This window comes from Bombyx mori, chromosome 1 (assembly GCF_030269925.1).
Source record: "Bombyx mori chromosome 1, ASM3026992v2".
Taxonomy (NCBI): Eukaryota; Metazoa; Arthropoda; class Insecta; order Lepidoptera; family Bombycidae; genus Bombyx; species Bombyx mori.
In genome coordinates this window covers 11,220,549-11,245,850 of record NC_085107.1, presented here as the reverse complement: position 1 = coordinate 11,245,850, position 25,302 = coordinate 11,220,549, and the positions used below count along the sequence as shown (strand labels likewise).

General features: G+C 37.3%; 1 protein-coding gene across 3 annotated transcripts in view; it reads right to left on the bottom strand.

Moving 5' to 3' along the window:
• Ftz-f1 (nuclear hormone receptor FTZ-F1) overlaps positions 1–25,302 on the bottom strand; it is a 90,095-nt gene extending 64,793 nt beyond the window's left edge. For 2 of the 3 annotated variants that reach the window (XM_021350324.3, XM_062673568.1), the window contains exon 1: positions 24,903–25,302. In XM_021350324.3, the coding sequence (XP_021205999.1) occupies positions 24,903–25,080 (178 nt within the window). In that variant the 5' untranslated portion in view covers positions 25,081–25,302. 3 annotated transcript variants of the gene reach the window in all.

Below are 25,302 nucleotides of genomic sequence, written 5' to 3'. Positions count from 1 at the left end.
GGTTGATCACATGATGGTTTTAAGTAACAAGATCTTAAAAATTACGCATTATCTTTTTTAATATCGCAACAGTGAATTTTGTGTTATACTAAAAATAAATATCTAAAATACACTTCTTCAGATACATATCTCTTGAAGATGCTTTATAAGTCACGTTTACATCGATTCAGTCCTTAGAGTTAATTCGTTTTACTCAGAATTGTAACAACAAAGTGGGTTCCAGAGAGTATTTCTCTCACGACTAGCGGGCTGTATAATGACAAGCTGCTTACCAAGACTCTTCACTCGTTCTTGTCGAACCGTTCGTTTCGGTATCGAGTAGAGAGAACTCTCTCTCGCCCCCGTCATGTGACGGCCGGAGTCCCGCAAGGCTCCGCGCTCTCCCCATTATTATTTAGTTTGTATATCAACGATATACCCAGGTCTCCAGAGACCCATCTAGTGCTCTTCGCCGATGACACGACTATCTATTACTCGTGTAGAAAGAAGTCGTTATTGCATCGACGTCTCCAGATCGCGCAGGCACCATGGGACAGTGGTTCCGAAAGTGGCACATTGAAATCAACTCGACGAAAAGCACAGCGGTGCTTTTAAAAAGGGCTCGCCCTCCGAATACCACTTCGAGCAGCCCACTCCCTAATAAAAGCGTTAACACCTTCGCCATTCACCCCATCACTCTTTTTGGCCAGCCCATACCGTGGGCCTCTAAGGTCAAGTATCTAAGCGTCACCCTTGATAGAGGTATGACATTCCGGCCCCACATAAAATGGTATGCCACCGTGCCACTTTCATACTAGGACGCCTCTATCCGATGATTTGCAAGCGAAGTAAATTGTCCCTTCGTAACAAGGTAACACTTTACAAAACATGCATAAGCCCGGTCATGATCTATGCAAGATCATTGCCGATCCTGCGAACCGAATCATTCACTCCCGATCCACTAACGGTGCTTTTAGGTACCCCAAGCATCGTTCTCGTCGAACCCGCCGCATGCGACGAAGGATTCGGCGAGTAAACTAACCCGTAGACACAGCTCACTGAGTTTCCAGCCTTTTCTTTTCCAGAATAAGCTTCGAAATAGTTGAACTGATTTAATCTTTTTGCGCACATATTCGCTGGCAGCCTAAGAGGTTATTCCAGCTACGCACGGGAAGTCGATACGGACGGATAGTAGAGCTCGCGGGCTCAACCTGAGAGAATTTTCTAACACTAACCATTGCAATAGCAGTGCTTCGCAGAATCTACCACCGCATCGGAATCACGACCCACTGAGAAGACGCGGCGAGAAACTCAGCAGGCTTGAACTGATTTTGGCAGAAGTATATACCTATATAGAGAGAAATCGTTACTCAAAAAATAACTTGGGCCACTTGCTATCCCGGAAATATTCAAAGTTCCTGCGTAAGATTTGGGAAATCTCTTTTTCGATTGATTCATTATTGACTTACTCATGGACATATTTAGAAGAACACAATAACATCTTTAATTTCTCTTTTAATTAACTAGTCAGGTCATAAGTATTGTCACACAGTAAAAACTTTTCTTTTAGAATGCTGGCCACAAAAAAGTTTATTGAATTCGAATTTCGAATTGTTCATGAAAATAAAAATGTATACTTTTTAGAATTTTACTCATTTTTAAATATGGAGTGGACGCTTAAAGAAGACCGTGTTGCAGTTATTGCGTTGCATCGTTGCGGTTACGCGCCAATTCAAATTTTTAACATACTGAAAAATTTGAATATAACCAAAAGATTCGTTTATCGTACCATCAAACGATACAATGAAGACTCTAGTGTAGATGACAGGTCAAGAAGTGGTCGCCCTCGGTCTGTTAGGACTCCAGCAGTGATAAAAGCTGTGAAGGCGCGAATTCAAAGAAATCCGAAACGTAAGCAGAAACTGTTGGCCCTTCAGATGGGGTTAAGCAGAACCACGGTGAAAAGGGTGTTAAATGAAGACTTAGGGCTTCGGGCATATCGAAGAAAAACAGGACATCGTTTGAATGCTCGTCTAATGGACCTGAGACTGAAGAGATGCCGCGCTTTGTTGAAGCGGTACGCGGGAAAAAAATATCGGGAAATTCTTTTTTCGGATGAAAAAATTTTTACCGTAGAAGAGAGCTACAACAGACAAAATGATAAGGTGTACGCACACAGTAGTGAAGAAGCGAGCAACCGTATTCCGCGTGTCCAACGAGGTCATTTTCCATCCTCGCTCATGGTATGGTGAGAGTTTCTTATTGGGGCTTAACAGAGGTACATTTTTGTGAGAAAGGTGTAAAAACGAATGCAGTTGTGTATCAAAATACAGTCCTGACGAACCTTGTGGAACCTGTTTCTCATACCATGTTCAATAACAGGCACTGGGTATTCCAACAAGATTCGTCACCAACTCATAGAGCGAAGAGCACACAAGACTGGCTGGCGGCGCGTGAAATCGACTTCATCCGGCACGAAGACTGGCCCTCCTCCAGTCCAGATTTGAATCCGTTAGATTACAAGATATGGCAACACTTGGAGGAAAAGGCGTGCTCAAAGCCTCATCCCAATTTGGAGTCACTCAAGACATCCTTGATTAAGGCAGCCGCCGATATTGACATGGACCTCGTTCGTGCTGCGATAGACGACTGGCCGCGCAGATTGAAGGCCTGTATTCAAAATCACGGGGGTCATTTTGAATAAACTTTAGTGTCATAAGAATCTATGTTTTGTTAAGTTCATTTTGGTATATGAATGTTTACATAATGAATTAACTTGTTTCAATTATTTTACATTAAACATGTGACAGAATTTATGACCTGACTAGGTATCGAGCGTACTGGACACAAAAAAAGCTCCTATTAAGATTTAATTAAGAATGTCGTGTTATAATTTGTTTTTATTAAATATTAATTTATTACATTTTGCATACTTTCATAGTGCGTTTTTTTATTCACTGTTGTATTTGACTTTTGGGAATTAGGACACAAATGAAAGCAAAAATGAATGAAACTAATGAATTTTTTTTGAAAATTCACCGGAATTTTTTCATAAAATTAGTGGTAGTTACGTGGAGCATAAACGATGTTGACTAATTTTTAATATTAAGGGTTTAACACATACTTTACCCAGGGGGAACATAACACTGACTACTCTTTGGCTGTGTAGTGTCGACGTAGCATAGAACCACTTTATCTTTTGCCGTATATGCCGTGGTTAAGACGTCTAAAAGATTTACCGAAGTATCAGAAGAAGTTGTTCATAATTATATTTCTAACATACTGTAATTCCTAACCCGCATTTACTAGTAGTGGTAAGATATACTGTGTGACCGCACTTACATTATATTTATACTTATTTATTATAATAGGACCCTGGCTCTTATCTCACATGCAAGTAAAATCCTACTGCATATTATCAATTCCAGAATCCGATACTTTCTGGATTGGCAAATCCCACAGGAACAGGCTGGCTTTGTCATAGGCAGAGGTACTCGTGAGCAGATCCTAAACATCCGACAATTAGTAGAAAGATGCTACGAATTCGATACACCTGTTATCCTATGCTTCGTTAAGCAAGGCGTTTGACTGCGTTGGCTAGAATTGCTTATGGCGGGTCCTACAAGAACTCAGAGTACCCATGCACCTTATAGCTCTTCTCTAATCCCTGTACTATGGCAGTCAGGACACTGTAAGGATCAACAGCACTATGTCAAACCATTTAAATTTCAGAAGAGGAGTTCGCCAGGGGTGTATTCATCACCCATTCTATTTAATATATACGGCGAATACATCATGCGTAAGACCCTAGAAAACTGGGATGGAGGCATGACTATAGGTGGTGTCAGAGTGACGAACTTGCGCTATGCAAGTGACACAACTCTGCTTGCCACAACAGAAGCAGAGATGACAGAGCTTTTAAACAGAATGGAGCACATAGGGTTGGAGATGGGACTCGCCATCAACAGATCCAAAACTAAAATCATGGTCGTTGATCGCACAAAAAAGTTGGACCTTAGTGGAACACTAAACCTTGAGCTTGTTGACAACTTTATTTACATAGGCTCCAACATTATACCGGATCCAACGAACCTGAAATATGACGGCGTATCGGAATGGTAAAGGGAGCCATGACCCAGCTCGGTAAAATCTGAAAGGACCGTAATATTACCCAGAAAACAAAGATAAAACTGGTGCTCACTCTGGTCTTTTCCATTTTTCTGTACGGAGCGGAGACCTGGACCCTTAAAGCGGCTGATCGCAAACGCGTGGATGCTTTTGAGATGTGATGCTGGAGAAGAATGCTCCGGATACCTTGGATAGCGAAGAGAAGCAATCTGTCTATCTTAGATCAACTGCAGATCAAGACAAGACTGTCCACACTCTGCCTTCGCCTCGCACTCGAGTACTTTGGTGATATTGCTCGAAAAACACCGGATAGCTTAGAGAGACTATTCGTGACAGGAAAGATCGAAGGAAAGAGACCGCGCGGGCGCAGTCCGACAAGGTGGTTCGACCAAATCCGCACCACACTAGAGATCCCATTCCACGACGCCCTTCATGCGGCCAATGATCGGAGGTGCTGGCGGGACATTACAAGGAGTAAAATCATGTGGAAGTATAATGGTCACGACCCTCAGCAGTGAGGAAACGAAGCGAGGATCCCTCCTCGAGGATTATTATAGGGGTTAAAGTATGAAATTGCCGTTTTATTGTAATAGATACTCCGAATTGACGTAGGACCTTTACGATTTGAATTTTGAGTGAAAGTTTTTCAAATTATACCTATGAGTCTTTTTTTTTAAAATGTGCTACATTCGATTATCGAGTTTCAGTTGTTTTTTTTTATTCAGTTTAGGCAAGAAAGATGGATACTTCGAAAATTCGAGTAGTTTTTGAATAAGAGTTCCGACGCGGAACTAGCGCTGCAGAAACAGCTCGTAATATTAATGTTGCGTTTGAAGAGAGGACTGCGATGACTGAGGTGCGATTTTGGTATAAACGCTTTCGTGATGAAAATTTTAATTTGAAGAACGAACCATGTGGAAGACCGCCCACACATGTGAATAACAATGAATTGAAAGAGATGGTGGAAGCCGATCCAAGGCAAACTACCCAGGAATTAGCGGCATGGTATAACGTTACGTTACCAATAATATTGACTCATTTGCGACAAATCGATAAAATATAAAAATATGAAAAATGGGTGCCTCATGATTTTACTAGTCTGCAGATAGAAACGCGTGTTGAAACTTGTGTTGCCTTGATGAATCGATACAGAAATGAAGGAATATTGGATCGAACTGTGACATGTGACATGTCATGAAAAGTAGATTCTTTACGATAACCGTAATAAATTGCTTTGTTTTTCCAATTCGGAAACTTTTCTGTGCAAGTTTTATTTTTGTTTTTTTCTATAATATTTCTTGTAAATTGTTTCATGCTTAATACAAATTTACAGATATAGAAAAAAAAAAGTTGTCCATCGTTATTAAAATGCTCTCGGAAACCTAACTTCAACGTCGTTTCAATTATATAACATTGAAACTAAGAGTAAAGACCAAGGTCAAATAGAAACGCATGACAGAACGTCAAATAATATTGTGTTTGGTTTGTAGCTCATTTACAACCGTTTACTTAATAGATACATAGTAAATTAAAATAATTTTGTTCTATTATTACGTATTTTTTTATATTGGAAGAGTATTTTATACATCATTTAGTCTTTTCTAAGGTATAGGTTAGGTAGGTATTGTGAGTTGCAAACGTTATAAAAATGGCTTAAGTGATTACCATTATTATCTATACATTGCTGCCATCTAATGGGAAGGTGATTTATGCCTTTGTGATAGATCTTTGGTGATCTAGATTCTACAAACAGTGTGAAAGCATTTTGTGCTGCCTCCTCGGAAGAAAACTTTTTATCACGTAGAAAATTGTCCAAATCACGAATAAAAATGGTAGTCTGTTCAAGCAAGGTCTGGCGAATATTGAGGGTGACAAATGGTTTCTAATTGCAGTTCCTGTAGAGTTAAAATAGTTTCTCGTGCTGTATGAGGTCTCGCGTTATCATGGAGCAGTAATGGTGAAGGTTGATTCATGAGTCGGGGCTGTTTCACTGCAAGTTTTGCTATCATTGTTCGGAGTTCGGCACAGTAGACATCAGCCATTATTGCTTGACCAAATCGGAGAAAGCTATAGCGAATAACACCATGCTGAGACCACCAAACAGTTACCATTACCTTTTTATTGGTAAGATTTGCACCGTACACTATACTGTAGGTACTTAGTACACTGTTGCGGCGGTAACACAAGTTTCAACACGCGTTTCTTTCTGCAGATCAGTCAAATCATGAGACACCCGTTTTTAATATTTTTATATTTCATTGATTGGACGCAAATGAGTCAATATTGTTGTTAAGGTAACGTTAAACCATGCCGCTAATTCCTGGGTAGTTTGGCTCGGATCGGCTTCCACCATTTCATTCAGTTCATTTTTATTTACATATGTGGGAGGTCGCCTTCCACGTGGTTCGTTCATCAAATCAAAATTTCCATCGCGAAAGCGTTTAAACCAAAATCTCACGGTGCATTCATTAGTAGTCCCCTGTCCAAACGCAACAGTGATATTGGGAGCTGTTTCTGCAGCGTTAGTTCCGCGTCAGAAAAAATCACACAAATTTTTGAAGTATCCATCTTCCTTGTCTAAGATGAAAACAAAAACAACTGAAAGTCGATTATAATAGAATGTTGCGCATTTTTTAAAAGAAGAACCTTGTAGGTACCATTTGAAAAAAGTTTCACAACAAAAATGTATTGTAATAGACAGTAAAACGCCAATTTCATACTTTAACCCCTATTAATTATTGTCGGACCGATGGACAGTAGGAAATCAACGGACAGATAACGTTTGAAAAATATGTTTGTTAATCTTGTTGCCAAAGCCTAAAAGTTATAATTTTTTGATGTGGTCTTCAAAAGCTTCATCTCAGCCGACCTGGTTTTAAAAACGACAGTGGGTTTAACTTTCCTTCTTGTATCACCACACAGCTCCAACAAGTGGGATGAAGATATAGCAATATCTTCATCCCACTTGTTGCATGAAGCAATACAACTGCCACCACAATATGTACTTTTAATTTGAGGGCTTGCTAGTCTTCTTTAAAGGTCGGTGAGTTAAGGTAAACAGAGACTAAACGCGCTGATTATTTGTACACAAAACATTTGTTCTCCGGCTAAGAGCCAACAAACATGAAACATTGGAACTGACATGATCTTTTCTTGTTGTTTCTTTCGCTTACAAATTGAATTTCATCAAACATTGTAAGATTGTCTTAAATTGTGTGACTAAAAGCAGATGCTTTAATTCGTCTTCCACTTAGTAGCTACCTCTGGAAAAGTCTGAATTGAACGAAAGACCTGTTGTTGTTACGAAATACTAAGGACATGAGCTCTCAATTACAGAAGCCATAGGTACTTAATTGTTACGTAGTTAATAATCGTTAACCGTTATGTTAAGGCGCGGACGAATTTATCACCAATAGAATAGAATTACAAGCAATTGGTATACTGGTATTTAGAACATTTAACTTTACCGGTACCCTTGATTATATCATACTCAATCATGATGCAGGCTCCCCCAAGGCACCGGGCCTTCGTTTAGTTGCTTCATCCTGCATATCAATGATACTGCAATTCCCGGCTGTAAATTGCTCTGCGGATGTCAACACAGGTGACTGGGTTCACACGTTAAAGCAAGGAGGGAAGGGTCTTCAATTATTAAAAGAGGCCGGCATTGACCCACTACTATAATAATAATATTAAAAATAAATAACATACACAATGCAAAATTTCAAAGCTCTATTCACATACTGAAATAGTAAAAGTGAAATACTAGCAATGGATTATTCAGTGAAACATTTTTTTTTTACATGTGTTAAATAAGTTTTAGTAAATTAATATTTTCTACATAGATGTATACAGTTGTCATTAGGTTTAAGGAACTAACGTTTGGTGCCCATATTTATATATTTAAAACAAAATAATCCGACTTATAGCCCTTCTATTTTTCGTACCAGAGACGACTAAATATAGGCAATGTTTTAGAATCAATCTAAATGGTTCGTATACATACACTCGAAAAGTAATACTCTTTTCCGGAGGTAGTACTATGGGAAGAGGAAGTTTACTTTGGTTTGATATTTTAATAAGATATTGAGATTTAATAAAAGTTAAAACTCTGGCTGTTTGAAACTTTATGTGTTCATTACCCATAGCTAAATAAAAAAGTGCATATTATAAGAAAGAAAAAATATACCTATACATCTTGGCTCTTCCTATACATCTTCTGGGATAAATGGAATAGTATCATGATGCAAATTTTATATTAAAATATATCGACAAAAATGGAGTCCATGGGATAAACTCACGGAGTCCCCGAATCGACGTATATTGAAATTAAATAAAAAAGAGACAAGATTTTATCGTTACTTTACACGTTCTTTGTTTTTTCTTATTTTGAGACATATACACATATCTAATCGATATAGGGAGTTCTTTTCTGATGTGAAATAAGAAATCTTATATTTTGTCGAAAGACAAAATTCATTATGTGTATTATTAATAGACCAAAAAATACATTTGATAAATGTGATTTACCCTTAACGAACGGTCTTAACTTACAAGTTTCTGATGAAATGAACACGGAAACAACAGTCCTGTAGCCCTGAAAATGTGGAAACCGCCGAAAAGGTCCCTGTAGCTAAATAACTTTCAAGAAATTGTGCCACATACGGCATAAACTGTTTGAGAAATCAGTACGAGTAGTTTCGTAACGCTGCAATGACAATCTTGAATTGTTGTGTGTTGAGAAAAACTAAGACGTTGCGTAATTCTACTTTACTTGCTGCTATTTTGCATATTTTTTCTTTATTAGATTTTAGTCTTTAGAATAGTTTTGGGATCGAGAGTTTCAATGTTCAACGAACATTTCTTGAGTATAAAATAAATAATAATATGCATAGCCACAGTGAAAACTATTCACTGCTCTCTCTTCTTTGAATTTCTTTTTATAAAACACAAGAAATCAATATTTTTCATATTTTGTCGTGGGTAATCATGTTTCAATTGTTTTCTTTCAATTTGTAGCAGGAAAGATTATTGTGTGGAAGAAGCTCCGTCAGGATATTTCTTTCTTCCTTGCAAGTGGGATCTGTCTGCAAGATCTTACCTTAAGATAAAATAACACATAACGCACTAATGCATCGGGAACATGGCAAGCAAGATTAATTTTTCTCCTACCTACGCCGAAAGTTCGGTTTTCGTCCCGCTGTACAGGGAAGAAAGTGTAACTTTTCCTCCCGCTATACAGGGATGAAAGTGTAACTTTTTCTTCCTGGGTACAAGTGCGCATGCGCGTTAGAGTCTATGTCTGCTCTCATGCACCTAAAATTCTCCGCCATTGTTGTGCTCGGGTAATTTGCAATATTGTGTTTAGTTTAAAAGTGAAATAAACAAATGGCAATAAAATTTAATAGTGAAGTATTAAACAAAGATGAGTTCATCAGACAGTTCTTATTCAATTAGTAGGAGTTTATTTAAAAATTAAAAAACAATCAAATTGTTATTTTAAGGAGTAGGCCAGGGCTTTGCCCCTGGACCCCGGCTCGGTACTCCACGAATTTTCGGCCTGGTAAGAGAAAAATAGTATGTGCACCTCGGGAGAAAAGTTGGACTTTTTCTCCAGCATATTTGCCATTGCAATTTTACACGCGGGAGAAAATGTCCAACTTTTTTCCCTTGGTGCACAATGTACTATTTATTTGCTTGTGAATATGTGGAGGCTCGTGACCCAACCCATACACAGCCTGGATTCTCGCACCATGCGAATTAATTATTTTCTTAATGATTTTACAATAATGTAGAACAGAAAAACGAATATAATGTGATATTTTTATCTTTTGGGTATTCGAAAATCCACATTTTAGTGTGAATGTTTTAAATAATAAAATGCAAATCATAGAATTAAAAACTGATTATAGAAAAATAACCGGCCGGATAAAGTTCATCCTTATCTTCTTAGTCTTGCCATAAATACTGAGACAAAGGAAAAAAAAATCTATTGCCAATAACATTCATTACTTTTACAGTGTGTTAGTTTAATACATACATACAATATAAAACAATTTAAAGTATAAAAAGCTTATTCGAAGTGGTCTCCATTGGCTGCGATACAGTCCTTTAAACGTTGAGGCCAGTTATCAATAGAAGCACGCACTCTCTCCATGGGAAAATTTTTCACTCCCAATCGTACGGATTGTTTTAGGGACTCCAAATTATCATGGCGTTTAGAGCAAGCCGTACTCTCTAAAACTGACCATAAATCATAATCCAGCGGTTTAAGATCAGGACTAAACGACGGCCAGTCTTCAGCTCTGATGAAGTCCGAAACGGTCGTTTCCAACCAAGACTGAGTAGACCGAGCTTTATGACCTGGCGCGGAGTCTTGCTGGAGGGACCATTCTTGATTATTGAACATGGTGTTGTTAAGGGGCTTCATTACCTTCTCAAGAATGGTATCTTGATACACTTGTGCCGATGTTTTGATACCTTTTTAATAAGCTAAGCTAAGCTAATACCCCACCAAACCATCACTGAAGTCGGTTAGTGCCCACGTTGCACTCTGTCGACTAATTGGGAAGCTTCCTTAGAGCTTTGAGCACAAATACGGTCATTTTGTTTGTTAAAATGTTGCTCAATTGTAAAAAAAATCTCATCCGTAAATAAAATTTTTCTATGACCTCCCTTTGCGTACCGCTTCAGTAGTTGTTTCGATTTTACCACCCTATTCTCTTTTAAATTATCAGTTAAGAAATGACCAGTATGTATCTTATAGGCTGCAAGTCCTAAGTCATCTTTTAAAATACGCGACATGGTTCTGGGTGCTATCTTCATCTCCCGAAATACAATCTTTTGCTTTCGGACAGGATTTCTTCGAATTCTTTCCCTTGCTGCTTTGACCACCTTTTTCGTACGAACACTACGTGGACGGCCAGACCTTTTTCTGTCACAAACAAATAAGGTCTCATTGCACCTATTAATAGCCATAGTACACAAACATTTTACTAATACCAAGCGTATGGAGAGTTTTAAAAATTGCATTTGGCTCCATACCTTTGTGTAATGCAATCACAGCGATTCGGTTCTCTTTATTACTCCACTCCATTTTAATATCGCAAAATATTGTACAATGTATTGGCGCCAAAATGAGAAAACTCAATGAGCAATCATATAAAAATGACAGATTCCAAATTCAAATGTAATATTATGTTTATTTTTAATTGTAACAGTATTTATGGCCAGACTAAGTATTATAATTATTGGACATTTAACCCAATGATGGTTGACGCCATGCAAGCGGCTGATCGTAAAGCTCAAATCCCTGTGCCAAATGATAAGAGGCTGCGCCGATCTCACAAAATGTGGGATAAGGGCAGAAATAAGAAAAAAATCAAAGATTCTGTTACAGCTTTTATCCATCATGAGGCCGGAAGAGGCCGTGACAGCTTTCAAAAATAACTTGTAAAAGTATACATTATGTAGTTAATTCTTATATTTTCAAAAATGTTTTAGACGAATGAAAAAGTGTTACAATGAAGAAAATTTATATCCATAAATTATAATTATAAATTATTTTATTTTTGAGTTACGTAAAACCAAGAGTGTACATTCCACAGGAAGTATACTATTGCTGGAATTGAACTTTTAACAAAAACTATGTACTATGTCAACTTAAACGATTTGTGACAGAAGTCTATGTATGGTAGGAATAAAGATTCCCTCTTCTTTCATTATATAATTGAAACTAGTGATCTTACAGCTAAACACATTGGCATTTAGTCAGTGTGTGCGAAAAAGACAGCAATGCTGATTTAAATATTTTTTCATTTATTCGCTGAAGTATGTTGTACGAGTATATAATGTTTTAATCGAGACAATTATAGTTTGAAATGTAAGAATGAAATTCGAATTATAAGGCTCGTATGATTTTTCGGAGCCATATTTTTAGTGAAGTTTTTGCATTATATACAGTTTTTTTTTTGAAGATTATGAAAAAACTGCAAGTGTCATCGTTATTTAACACATTTTTATTATATTTCGGATTAATTAGGAAATTTCAGCTTGAAAAGTATGTCACAGTTGCCGGCGGCTGGCGCCAACTGATGTGTGCCAGGTCACGGGGGCTCGGCGTCATCCGAATTATTTTTATTGGCCCATCGGAGCGTAGCCTGACTAAAATAACTCTTATTGCTAATATACTTTAATATTTTTATTCTAAAGCGTTTTATCAAAAGACTAAACACATTAATTTACCCCATGAGAGCTATATACCTACATACATACCTACATTTCATTTAATGAACAATCGCCCTAGTGATACTCAGTCTACCGGTGAGATAGCAGCAGCTTTCAACGTTAGCAACAAAATAATATGCTTATAGACGAAGAAACGAAAGGATTTTGAATGTTATTGTCACTTGCAATGAAAAATGGATTATTTATGATAATAGTAAATAAATCGTAAAAATAAATACCCGTGATGCAGTACAAAATGCCTTTGTTGGCGGGAGTACACATGAATTCTTCAAGAAAGGCATTGGAATATTACCACTATGCTGGCAGAGATGCATCGATACCATGAGTGCCTATTGTGATTGATAGAAATAAAATATATTAAAAAAAAAAACTTTAATTTCTGTATACTAAAAAGCAATTTCGTGGTTAAAGACCTGATTTTAACAGGAGCTTGGTGGTGCTCTTAGCACTGTGCACCCTTTCAAGTGAGCTGTGTACTCGTAAATCCCTAGTCCAGCCATAAGTTATGTTACAAATGCATTTTTTTTAATAAAGTAATATAATATTATTAAAATTTATACAAATTTATTAGTCTCAGCAAAAAAATAAGAAAATATTCTATTCGAAATGGCTATCTTTGGTTTTTATACAGGCCTTTAATCTGTTCGGCTACCAATCTACATATTTACGCACTGTTTCCTAGGGAAATTTCGCCACTGCTTGCTCCAAAGATTTTTGAAGAGACTCAATGTCACTGTGTCGTTTAGAGCAGGGCATGTCCTCTAAAACTGACTATAATTTGAAGTCTAATAGGTTGAGATCTGGGCTAGATGAGGGCCAGTATTTAACTCTTATAAAGTCGAGAGCTTTGGTTTCAACCAGGCTTGGGTAGTTCGTGCCTTGTGGCCAGGCGCAGTATCCTGCTGGAAAGTCCACGGTATATGTTTAAAAAATGTATTGCTGAGGGGTTTCTCAACATGATCCAAGACTGTATTTTGATACACTTTAGCTGAAGTTTTCACTCCTTTTCACAAAAATGTAGTTTTGTGGCTCCTCGATAAGACATGCCCCACCAAACTATCAATGACGCAGGATGATGACCACGTTGTACATTTCCGACCACTTGAGCAGTTTCTTTAGAACTGTGAGCGTACACTTTATCATTTTGCTTATTTTAGTGTTCTTCTATCATGAAATTTTTTTCATCGGTAAAGAGGATTTCTGTGCCTTCCACCTGCGTATCGCGACAGAAGGCGTTTTGATCGATCTACTCTTTTTATTTGTAAAGATTGATTTAAGGCATGCTCTGCATTTCGACGATAAGCACCAAGCTTCGGGTCTTGTTTCATAACACGCGACAGAGTCCTAGCGGGAATCTTCATTTCTCGCGATAACATTTTTTGCTTGCTAATGGGGTTTCGACGAATTCTGTCTTAACAGCATTAACAGTCTTTGTAGTTTTAACAGCACGCGGCCGCCCCAATCTTTTCTGGTCTTCGACAGACGAAGTGTTGTTGTATCTGTTGGTAGTACGATATACGAACATACGGCTAATACCAAGCTTTTGATATGTCTGGAATGTGATCAACGGCTCCATACCCACTATGTGAAAAGCGATCACTGCAATGCTTTTTTCTTTAACATCCCATTCCATATTGTAATTTGTTAATGAACACGAAAAAATATGTGAAATGGCGCAATCACGGTGGCAATGGTTCGGAATCACTGAAGGCTTACGATGAATCGACTTCATCAAAAATACGTACTTATGAGTGGTACAAAGCTTTTAAAAGCCGTCGAAATGTGATGGAAGATTTCTTTTGCTTTGGTAGGCCATAACGTCAGCAACTGAAGTTAAAATTGCAAAAGCGAAGGACAGTGATAAAGTCCTCACTCAAGTTTAAGAGAGAGAGCCGTCGAACTTTCTGTGTCTCATGAGTCGTACGTACCGTTTTAAATACTCACATATGTATGAAACATGTTGCCACTCGGCTAGTCCCAAAAGACCTCAATTTTCTCCAAAAATTCGATCGCATAAAGGTTGCTAAGGACATGCCAGAACGAGTCAATTACGACCCAACGTTCATGAAATACATTGTTACTGGTGAAGAGACGTGAGTTTACGAGATTGACATGCAAACTAGTCAACCAGCTCGGAGTGGCGCCTTCCAACTGAACCGAAACTAAAAAAAATCACGGCAAAGTCGATTAAAAGTCAAAGTCCTGTTGCCTGTTTTTTTGACTATCATAGTATTGTGTACTCAAAATTCTTGCCGAAAGGTCAAACGGTAAATAAATAATATTATTTGAGCGTTATGCGGCGTTTAAAGAAAATTCAACGAATAAGACCATATTTGTGGATAGAAAATTTTTGGGTTTTACATCACCCATTCCCACAAGGCCATCGTTGTGAGAGAGTTTTTGACCAAATAGCCAACAAATACCATCGAGAAACCACCCTTTTCACCAGATATGACTCTAGCCGATTTCTTTTGATTTTTAAAAATTCAAATTACCACTTCGTGGCCCCCGTTTTCATTTGGTAAAAAACAGAAAAGAGAACTCGTAGCGAACTGAACTAAATTCCGAGAAAGCGGTTAAAAAATGTTTTGACGATTGAATTATTAAGTATAATGTTTCTGAAGGAGCATACTTTGAAGATAATAAAATAAATTTGAATGAATAACTAGTTTTTGGTGTATTACTGATCTTTTCCTGGTACTTTCTTGACAGAGGATTATTTCAATGATTTTTTAGTTTCTTGATGTAACTGCTATCCTACCTATGTTGAGCCGTAAATATTGCAATCATCTAGTTATATCCTCGATCAGGAAATTTATAGTTCCCCAAGTACTTGAGTACTTAAGTACAAACGTTTCAGAAAAACATCACATAAGTTATTTTTCTAAGCTCACTTGAAGTCGGAGGTACTATTGATAGAATTTAGTGGTATGACGCAACAACAAAACGGCTCCTGACATACATTTTCCGAAGATCAATAATTTCAGTTGACGACGAATAGCATAACTGTTAAATCTGCAACGATGTTAAATCATATACCAACTATCAAATAACTTATCTGGCTACACTATCTCCGGTAGTAGTAATATTTAATACGGCTGCTTTACAATGTACAGTATTTTCTACAGTTTTCTAGTCTACAGTGTTTTCTAAGTTTTTAAAATTATTTTTGGTGAACAAGCTCACAGGCCACCTGGCGTTAAGTGATTATCGGAGCCCATAGTCATTATAATGTAAATGCTGCCACCCAACTTGACACCTGAGAACTAGGTCTTAATTGTAAAGTATAGCGACTGCCTAACCTTCTGACTGCTTTGCAGCAAAAATTGCGAAATGGTGGTTACTTTCCTTGCGGGCTCATATCATAATACATCATAATACACCCTACCACCAATAATTTCGCAAATATTTTTGCGGGTTTGATCTTTATTACACGGTGATATTCCTTCAGCGTGGAAGTTATTAGTGAACTTTTTTTTTTAATAACAAACGGTAATGATCATAAGAATTAATGACCGTTGGGCGTATTCAGAGACCGCACAAATAGAATCATTAATCCAACTGCTTTTGCCGCGAATCAGTCCGCTTCAATTTAAAGGGCGGAACATAATAAACTGCGCTTCCGTTCTCGTGCATCAGTGGGTGACATTATTCATGTGCATATATGGTAATGTCTACTGAAACTTTTTGCAATACTTATCATCAATGTACCTACGACACGTGGCGTGTGGATCGTTTCAACAAATAAGTCTTTTTCATATAAGGTGGATGTTCATTCGGAGTTATTAATAATGAAATAATGTCTCGTAGCTAACGGAGCACAAGAGTGGCATGCAATAATCGAAAACAAAGACGTGAATAGAATCTCGTGAATATCCACCTGAACTAAACCACTGTAGCAAGTTAAAGAGCTCGTGATTTAAAAAAAAATGTTATTACATCCTCTTCAGCTTTCAGTTAATAAAGCAACAGATAATTTAGCTTAGCTTCGCATTATTTATTTCACTAAAAACGAATCTCAGAGGAACCTTTAGTGTTCTTAAAACGTGAAATATGAAACTCATCACATTCGCAATATGGAAGACTTGTCTCCATTCCTATTTTATTATTCAGCTGTGTAGACCCTTACTTATAAGATAATAATCCTTGCCCCTATTATCCATTTAGATCCTTTGTGCTGTCGTCACCAAGGCCGATACGTGTCAATCATGGTTATGATATTGTTCAGATAAATGTGTTCCAAGTGAAATGTGTTATATTTTTCGTACATTAATTCATAACAAACGAAAATGAGGATATTTCAGTTACATATACATTACTTATATATTACTTATATTGTACATAATATTGTCCAATATTATCGTACGTTTCAATGGATGACTGCATGTGTGTGCGTGTGTGTGTGCATGTACGAACAAATACGAAGTATGTTTTTATGGACGATACAGCGATTACTACTCTGCCGCGCAACTGGGTCAGTAGGTCACAGACGAGGTCTGCTGATAGTAAAGAACTGTTGTTTCCCAAAGTATAATTTATTTTTCTAGAAATATAAACAATACGCTTGACGAGGTTTACAGATTTGTAATAAAAATCTGACGTTATCATGGCCCATAGCTCTGTATTTTTCCACAAGCCATCGTCGTGTATATTTTTTTTAGAACAATACGATACACAAGGTTTGTACAGAACAATATCTTTATAATCATTACATTGTGTTAAGTGTTTTCAATTCAAACGCGTTATGCTCGAAGTTGTGCGGGGTCGCACTTGCTCGGTCAACTAGGTGATCGTGCTTTCGAGGTATAATGCTGTGTCAGATTTTCATTTTCTGCTAAACTACTCATGATTCCACTATTACTAGTGCATATTTCTTTGTATGTGATTATCGTTAAATTAGCAGCCCGTTTGAAGGATCTTCGAACTCATTTTTCGAGTTGGGTGGCGATATTCATATCGTGGTGTTTACGCACCTGACAAGACATATAGACTGGGTAATTAATCACTTGTTCCTTTACCTTAAAAATATATCCATCTAATTGTAGTATCAATGACAAAATATAAGTAATCAGCTCGAATTTAACATCAAAAAACTGTGATCAGTTAAGTAGCAGTTTTTTTTTTTAAATATAATAGGCGATTATTATTAAAAGGATTATTATATATATATATATATCATGTAAATAGATTGTGTTTACGTAGCTTTCATTAAAACACATGGTTGCGAATCTATGCTACTGATAAAACTGAACAATATTCTGAGACATAATCAAACGCAAAGGAACTGACTGTCGAAAGCTCTGCGTGTGTACTTGAAGAGAATACATTTTATTTAAAAAATAATTAAAAAGAGCAATTTAAGTGTAACTCGGACACGGTGCACATTGAAGCGTGCGTGTCTCAAGTTATTTGTTCTATTTTAATGTTAGTCGAACGCTCCAACCTTGCTCTACATTCAAGATTACAATTAAATAAAAAAATTGTTAAGTGCGAGTCGGGTTTTGATGATGAAATTTGTAATCAAAATTATTCATTTAATTTTTTACATATTGTACAATCTTATACCTTTTTTGCTCAATATCAGTATTGATTGGCTTGAGGTCAGAGTACAACTTTTTTATTAGAAATTAAGTTGTTTTTTTTTTAAATTTAAAACCGTATATAACTATCGCATTTGGTCTCATGAATAGATATTATTATGGTCACAACCCGTGAGGAGCACGATTGAAGGAAGGAATATCACAGCGCAAATCTAATGTAACAACATGAATACGTATTGGGTATTATTAAAACAAAATTTATGCGATCTTGACCAGTATTTGCATTCAATTATATTATATTTGCTCTGAGCAGCATTGCCCCACCCCACCTTCGCCGCACCCACCACCTATACGCAGAGATAGAAAAGGCGCTTAGACGACCCGAGCTGCCTATCAACAGGGACCTAGCCAACTTCAAACCGACGAGATTGAAGTCACGAAACCCACCGGCATTACAGACACACCAACCACACTCCAATTGGAACACAAACGAGGCCTGGGTTAAAGAATGGTCAGCCAGATGTATCCCACCTGAACTGTTCGAGCTGAATCCACACTCCCGCCCACCTGGTTTCAAAGAAAAACGCCCAATCTGGTGCATGCTTAACCACCTGAGAAAGGGAGTTGGTCACTGTAACCAACTGCGGCAGAGATGGGGCTGGACGGAAAACGAAAGCTGTGAATGTGGATGCCCAGAGCAAACTATACGCCACATTGTCATGGAATGCCCACTAACGAGATTCGCAGGCCAAGTGGAAGATCTCAAAAATGTAACAGAAGAAGCTATCGATTATTTCACAAACTGTTAATTTAAATTATAACCACGCAGTGTAAACGAATGCCATACGATAAATAAATAAATAATTCAAATTCTAAGAAATTGCCAAAGAATATTATTTATCGTAGATAAGTTTGTATGTAGTTGCAATTTTAATTATTTTCATTTCTCGAAGAATATTTCATATCAACAGAGTAATTGAGTAAAAATAGTTAAGACAGTGTTTATCGCTTTGTTGCTGCACAATGCATTACTCGTATGTTAAATACGTGTTTATTTAACATAAATGTAACACTTCCACTTGTGGTTTTGTGTTGAATAAAATTTTATTGTGATCGCGTATTACCACGAGGAAAGTAATGAGATTGAAGTTAATTGTATCGTTTCTCAGTATCCTGCACTCTTTATTCGGTCAGGAAACCATCATTACTCGTGACATTTATGGTTTTTCTAAAAATTTTCTAAAATTGAAGTCGTCGTGGCCTAAAAGATAAGACGTCCGGTGCATTCGTGTTAAAGCGATGCACCGGTGTTCGAATCTCGCAGGCGGGTACCAATTTTTCTATTGAAATACGTACTCAACAAATGTTCACGATTGACTTCCACGGTGAAGGAATAACATCGTGTAATAAAAGTGAAACCCGCAAAAATTATAATTTGCGTAATTACTGGTGGTAGGACCTGTTGTGAGTCCGCGCGGGTAGGTACCACCGCCCTGCCTATTTCTGCCGTGAAGCAGTAATGCGTTTCGGTTTGAAGGGTGGGGCAGCCGTTGTAACTATACTGAGACCATACAACTTATATCTCAAGGTGGGTGGCGCATTTACGTTGTAGATATCTATGGGCTCCAGTAACCACTTAACACCAGGTGGGCTCTGAGCTCGTCCAACCATCTAAGTAATAAAAATAAAAATAAAAAATATTTTTATTTCATATATTAAAATGGTGTTTTGGGGCTAAATTTGTTAGTTTTCTATGCGTTTGCTCGTCATTTATTTGATATTGAATTGAATCTTTTGAACTTGTTCGCTCTTTAGGGACGCTTTCTGGCTGGAACGTTTAAAATGTTAAATTCCGAGATAGAACAGATGATTATTTATTCTGATATGGTTGCAGATAGTAGTACTACAAGCGCATGCCAGAAATGCGAGTAGTTTCAATTAATGGTTATTCAGCTAATTCACTAATACGTTGTATTAAAGAAAATACGTAAATATATTTTATAAAAATTACACACATAGTTAATGCAAATAATATCAATAACTACAAGTATGATGATTCATTAATTATTTCGAAAGATCAGCATATTACCGTATATATAAACATATCTATTGACTTACAATTAATAATTTTGTAATGTTTATCAATACGACATCGACGAACGACCATATTATAAAACGCATGTAGTCTATTAAGGAATCTCTTGATACATATACAACGTTAAGAATTCTTTAACAAAGTACTGAAGCGTATCCTTTTTTAGTCATAAAATATGATATTTTCAACGCATGCATGCTCCTGTCTTCCACGGTTATACGAAATTATGAGCAAACAATATCTGTATTTGTGTTGGACTCCGTGTCAATTACAAAACTTACCCTGGCGTAGAAATAACAAAATGATTTTTAAATTATTAATGCGGAACGAAGGTACTTTACAATAATTGTAACTATTAAATCTTGTTTATCGACTTACGCTAGGAGACTAACATAGAAAAAGTATCGTAGCGTATGTGTAACATTTTATGCTTATAAAATGGGTTGGAGAGGGAGGACGTTGTCAAATTTATTGGTAAACTATTTTCCAAAGGACATAAATTAGTCTGCAAAACTGCGGTTGTTGAAATTGTTTCAAGAAGATCTAACTGACTAATTGGCAACGACAAAAAATCATTTGATGGGATCGTTCTATCTCTGGAGAAAAGCGTTCTCTGCCTAAAGATGAGAAAACTCTGGAGAACCCTCAAAAACTGATCCCAACCCAATGCTGAATCAAAAGAAGTTTGAGATATGTGTAGACTAGACCTGTTTTAGTAGACCTAGTGTTCTTCATCAGACGTTCTTGTAAACAAACTATTACGGTGCGTGGTCAGCGATGATGAAAAATCACATCATTCAATAACTGAGACACGTCTGTGGCTCTAAGCCACTATTACAGGATAACGCTCGACATCACCATGTACGATATCAATGCGCCAAATTAAAGAAGCTGCGACTAGAAACTATATACCTTGTTTCTACTGATTAGATAATCATCCTTCCTTATAAATCCTTCTGGGAGTCTTTACTTGTTATTAAAAAAAAACACTTCAGATTCGATGAAACAGTCAAAATTGCCTTAAAATAGTGATTGCCTTTACGATCCTGTTTTTTAATCTTCGTAACTTTCTGCCTTTGTAAACAGACATGCTTACGGACTGGAACTGGCAGTATGTGGTTAACGAAGCTTATGGACGTCAGCGTGCTTCGGTTATTTCTTTTCGTTGCAGCTGTGGTTTGTGTCGTTGCTGCGACGATACTTACGCTTAGAAATATTTTCTAACCTTGATTTTAAACTGACAGAAAAAGTTCCATAATTAAATGAAGAAGTAGTAATGAAAGAATAGGATACCTACTCTTTGGAATTGCGGCGCGCTAAGGAGTTCTGCGCAATGAACGTATACTCACTGAGTTTCTCGCCGGATCCTCTCAGTGGATCCAGATTTTGATCCGGTGGTAGTTTCTGTGAAGCACTGCTCTTGCTAGGGCTAGTGTTAGCAAATTATCATAATTATTATAATCAGGTTGAGCCCGTGAACTCTTCGACCTGTCCGTGCGTATCTGGAAAATATTCTTGAGCTACCAACGAATAGGTAGGAGAAAACATGAATGAACAACTGTTCCTGCATCAATGAATTGAATGGAACCAATTTCAATTGACCTATTCAAAGAACGGGCCCAAAAGAGATCTCCACTTTAAACACGAGTTTTGATCGTGTCCTAAAATCATGCGCTGAAATACACTCTGATGATTGGTAAACTGTATCATCCAGACGCATCCCATCCCAGGACAGAATATCATTGATATGCCTGATGAAAAGCATGAGAAAGAACACCGTACCTTATTATATAATGGCAGTTCTATCGATTATGGTGTGGAACGGTAGGCATCAACGGTCACTTGGGTTCCATGTCCAAAAGCCAGACCGTCATCATCAGTGGCGGTAGATTGGATCGTCCAAAGTTGCTCTCGGCAGCCTTGGCGTGGGACCAGAAAGCGCGACTTTCAGATTGTTAGATTTGTAACCGCCCGCCAATTTCGGTAACGTGGTCAGATTTCGTCTTGGCAAAAGCCCTCTAGTGAAATCTGAACACAGAGTTAAGATTCCACATTTAGTCAGAGATGCTAGGATTCCGCTTAAGTAGTCTGAATGAAGTTTCTTGAGATTGTTCCAGTACTTAGTCGCGATTCATCATTACTTTACCGACTGTCTTATATCGGCGTGGGATTTAAAAAGGTCACTTAGCACTGTTTTTTTTGGAGTTTACTCCTTTAGAATCGATTTACATATATAGGCCCGGGGTATGAAAATTATGGGGACCAAAATCGTACTAGCATGTCACACGAAATGCGTTATGCGCCTGATTGGCTCCTGATTGCGTGATGCGTGCGCGCGCCAATCAAAATCGTACTAGCATGTCACACGAAATGCGTTATGCGCCTGATTGGCTCCTGATTGCGTGATGCGTGCGCGCGCCAATCAGGAGACAACGCGCGGCCGCGTTATTGCAGGTGACGCCGGGCTGCTGCGCCGGCAGTCCGCCACAAAGCCTCGTACTGATCGCGCGTTTCTCTCATTATTGTATTTTCATATATTTGTTAGTCGTTTGTTTTGTGTCTCGTTAATTTGTTAATAATCTGTAGTGTATCGTGTTGTCGTAATATAGAACTATTTCTCGTATTGTTTCGTTTAATTTTTTATATCCAGTAAACTCCAGTCGTGCGTCGGAGCGGACACACACACTTTTTTTTTTAATTTACAGTCTTGTGTTTTTCACAGACCGCTGGCGCCAAGTGTTTCCAATTCGACGATTATCACTTTCAAGTCCGATATGTTTTAAAAAAAAACTACGTAGCGCTAACTAGTTTAGGGTTTAAAAATGTTGAATAAGAAGGCGAATACACAACAATTGCGCTGATTTGTATTTCAATAGTGAGCAGAACATGATAAAGAACGTATTTATAACTTGCACCTCATCTCAGCATCGCTTTCCGTATTAGAAACTCCGAAGTGTAATACAACAACGACCACAAGACAATAACAAAGTAACGTTTCAGCTAAGCTAAAACAGCTAAGCACCAAGTAGCGACTGATAATTACGATTTTCTTGTCTACGATCCCAACGAGAAATCATTCAATTTATATGTAGTGTTTCATGTCTCTTTATTTAGAGCCACCTAAATACTTAAAAGCGATATCAACATTGATTTTAGTATCGATACTTTAAATAGATAGGTGATAATGTGGTATGATTAATCATGAAAGATACGATTTCATAGCTTCAAAATTTTTATGTGTACCCAAAACCTACTCCTACTCATCTTTGATCTACGGTTTTTGATAACAAAATATCAATGTAGCGTAAAGCTTAGTGTTTATATTGTATATTGAATGTCGGCGCAATATGTACATTATTACATGATAATGAAATTGCAAATAGATTCTCTATCGGTGCACTTGTCGTGAACTTTGTAAGCCGTTCGTTGGCTCGGGCCTTGAGGGAGGTCTGACAGTGTTCGTCTTTAAGCTAATTATGTGCACTTGTGGACACTAATCACTACATTATATTTGAGTTGTCTATTATCAAAGGTGGCAATCTGTGCATTTGGACAAAAACTTTTTATTGATATGTCAATACAGATTGATTTGAATATAATAGTCTCCTTTAAAGAATACGGTTCAAAACTTGCATTAAATAAAGGTTAATAGTTAACCTGTTATTTATCTAAGATGTCGTTCAGAAGAGTTTTGTGACTGCCAATGGAATACAAAGTCAATAATTCGTTTTTCTGATTTACCAATAATTGTCCAAAAGTCACATTGCCGGCTTTGATAATAGTAGACTCATTTATAGAGTTTTTAGTAACCGCTTGAACTCAACATGAGCTGTTAGATTCAAACAAGTCTGTTGACAATCAATTAAGTTCTGTTTGTTCCTTTAAAACTCATACGAAATTGTGAGCATGCGATTGTCTAAATCTCATTATTAGTTCATTAGCTCTTTTTCGTTCCTCAGATTCAGAATACATTGAAAAAAAAAGCAGTTTAAAATGGTTTCATTCAGAAACCGAACGTACCAATTTATTCAAGCTTGACGTACCTATATAACCGGGTTTAATCTTTCTACAACATACTATTACTTCGATTTCCTTAGAGCTTTATCAAATATTTAATGAGTATAGGTGACTCTGTCTGTTTAGGTGTCTATTAAGTCAATGTTGACCAGCAAGTATTCGAAGATCTTTGATTGATGTAATTCACGAAGCCATTACTGACATCTGTACTGACAGAATCAAGCAAACGTGCCCTACTGACACCGAACGAAACCAAAATGCGTGGACGCACCGTCCATTGCATACAAAACGTTCAACATCACTATTTGACAATATTCACCGCAATGTGGAAGCTAATTATACATTCATACTATTCTTAAAACACGTTCCGTGAGCCACTGTTATTCAGTAACTACTTATTAAAACTCTGTTCCACACAGCTAACTCTATCGCAGGATAACGCAAAAAACAAATGCGACGTTGCCACACCGTGCAGCCGAGCGTACGAGCAGGTAGCCTCTACAATGCATACAACACATTGTATCTACATACATATATATGTATGCGTTATTATACAACACTTGTCTTGAATGATAAAATATTTGAGTTTTGGTCCAGGCCTCATATCCCTATAACTTTTAGCGGAATCCAATTTAAATGTTCACTAAAAGCAATATGTTCACAAAATGTGACGCATAAATTTATTTTTCTCATACCTATTAAAATTTTAAGTTCTAATAAGGGTAAGACAGTAGATATAAGCTTTCAATTAGAAAATGTTTACGAAAGTCATTAAAAGTGCATGCTTCATTAGACGGATATAAGACTGAATGACTGAATTTCCGCTATATCCGCCTTTGCTACAGACTGGTACGAAAAGATAGAATTGATAATTCTAGAATGCGATGAAAACTTACCAGTTGTAGGATCTACGTAGGTAATTTTCAACTCCACGTTGGTTGTTTCGATAGATTTTGTCTCCATAGAGCTCATGGCGAATTCCAGGGGAATTTCTGTAACGATATCACCTTTTGGCTGGCTCGTGGAGGCGGCCAGACTTTGCGCTATACTCATTTTTGGAGCGTCTTCGTGCATTATACACGAATAATCTGACGAGGCGACCGTATTTTATCGCCTACAAATTCTACGATATATATTAGGTGTCTAGGGAAATATTCTATTTAAAAAATCGTCCATAAAGCGATTTTACGTTTCAAAAACAAAATGTAGGTCTCTAGGCCACTTCACTTACACTTTGATATTCCGACCGACATAACTCTGATTCAATGGAGCTACTGTACTGATGACTGACATTGA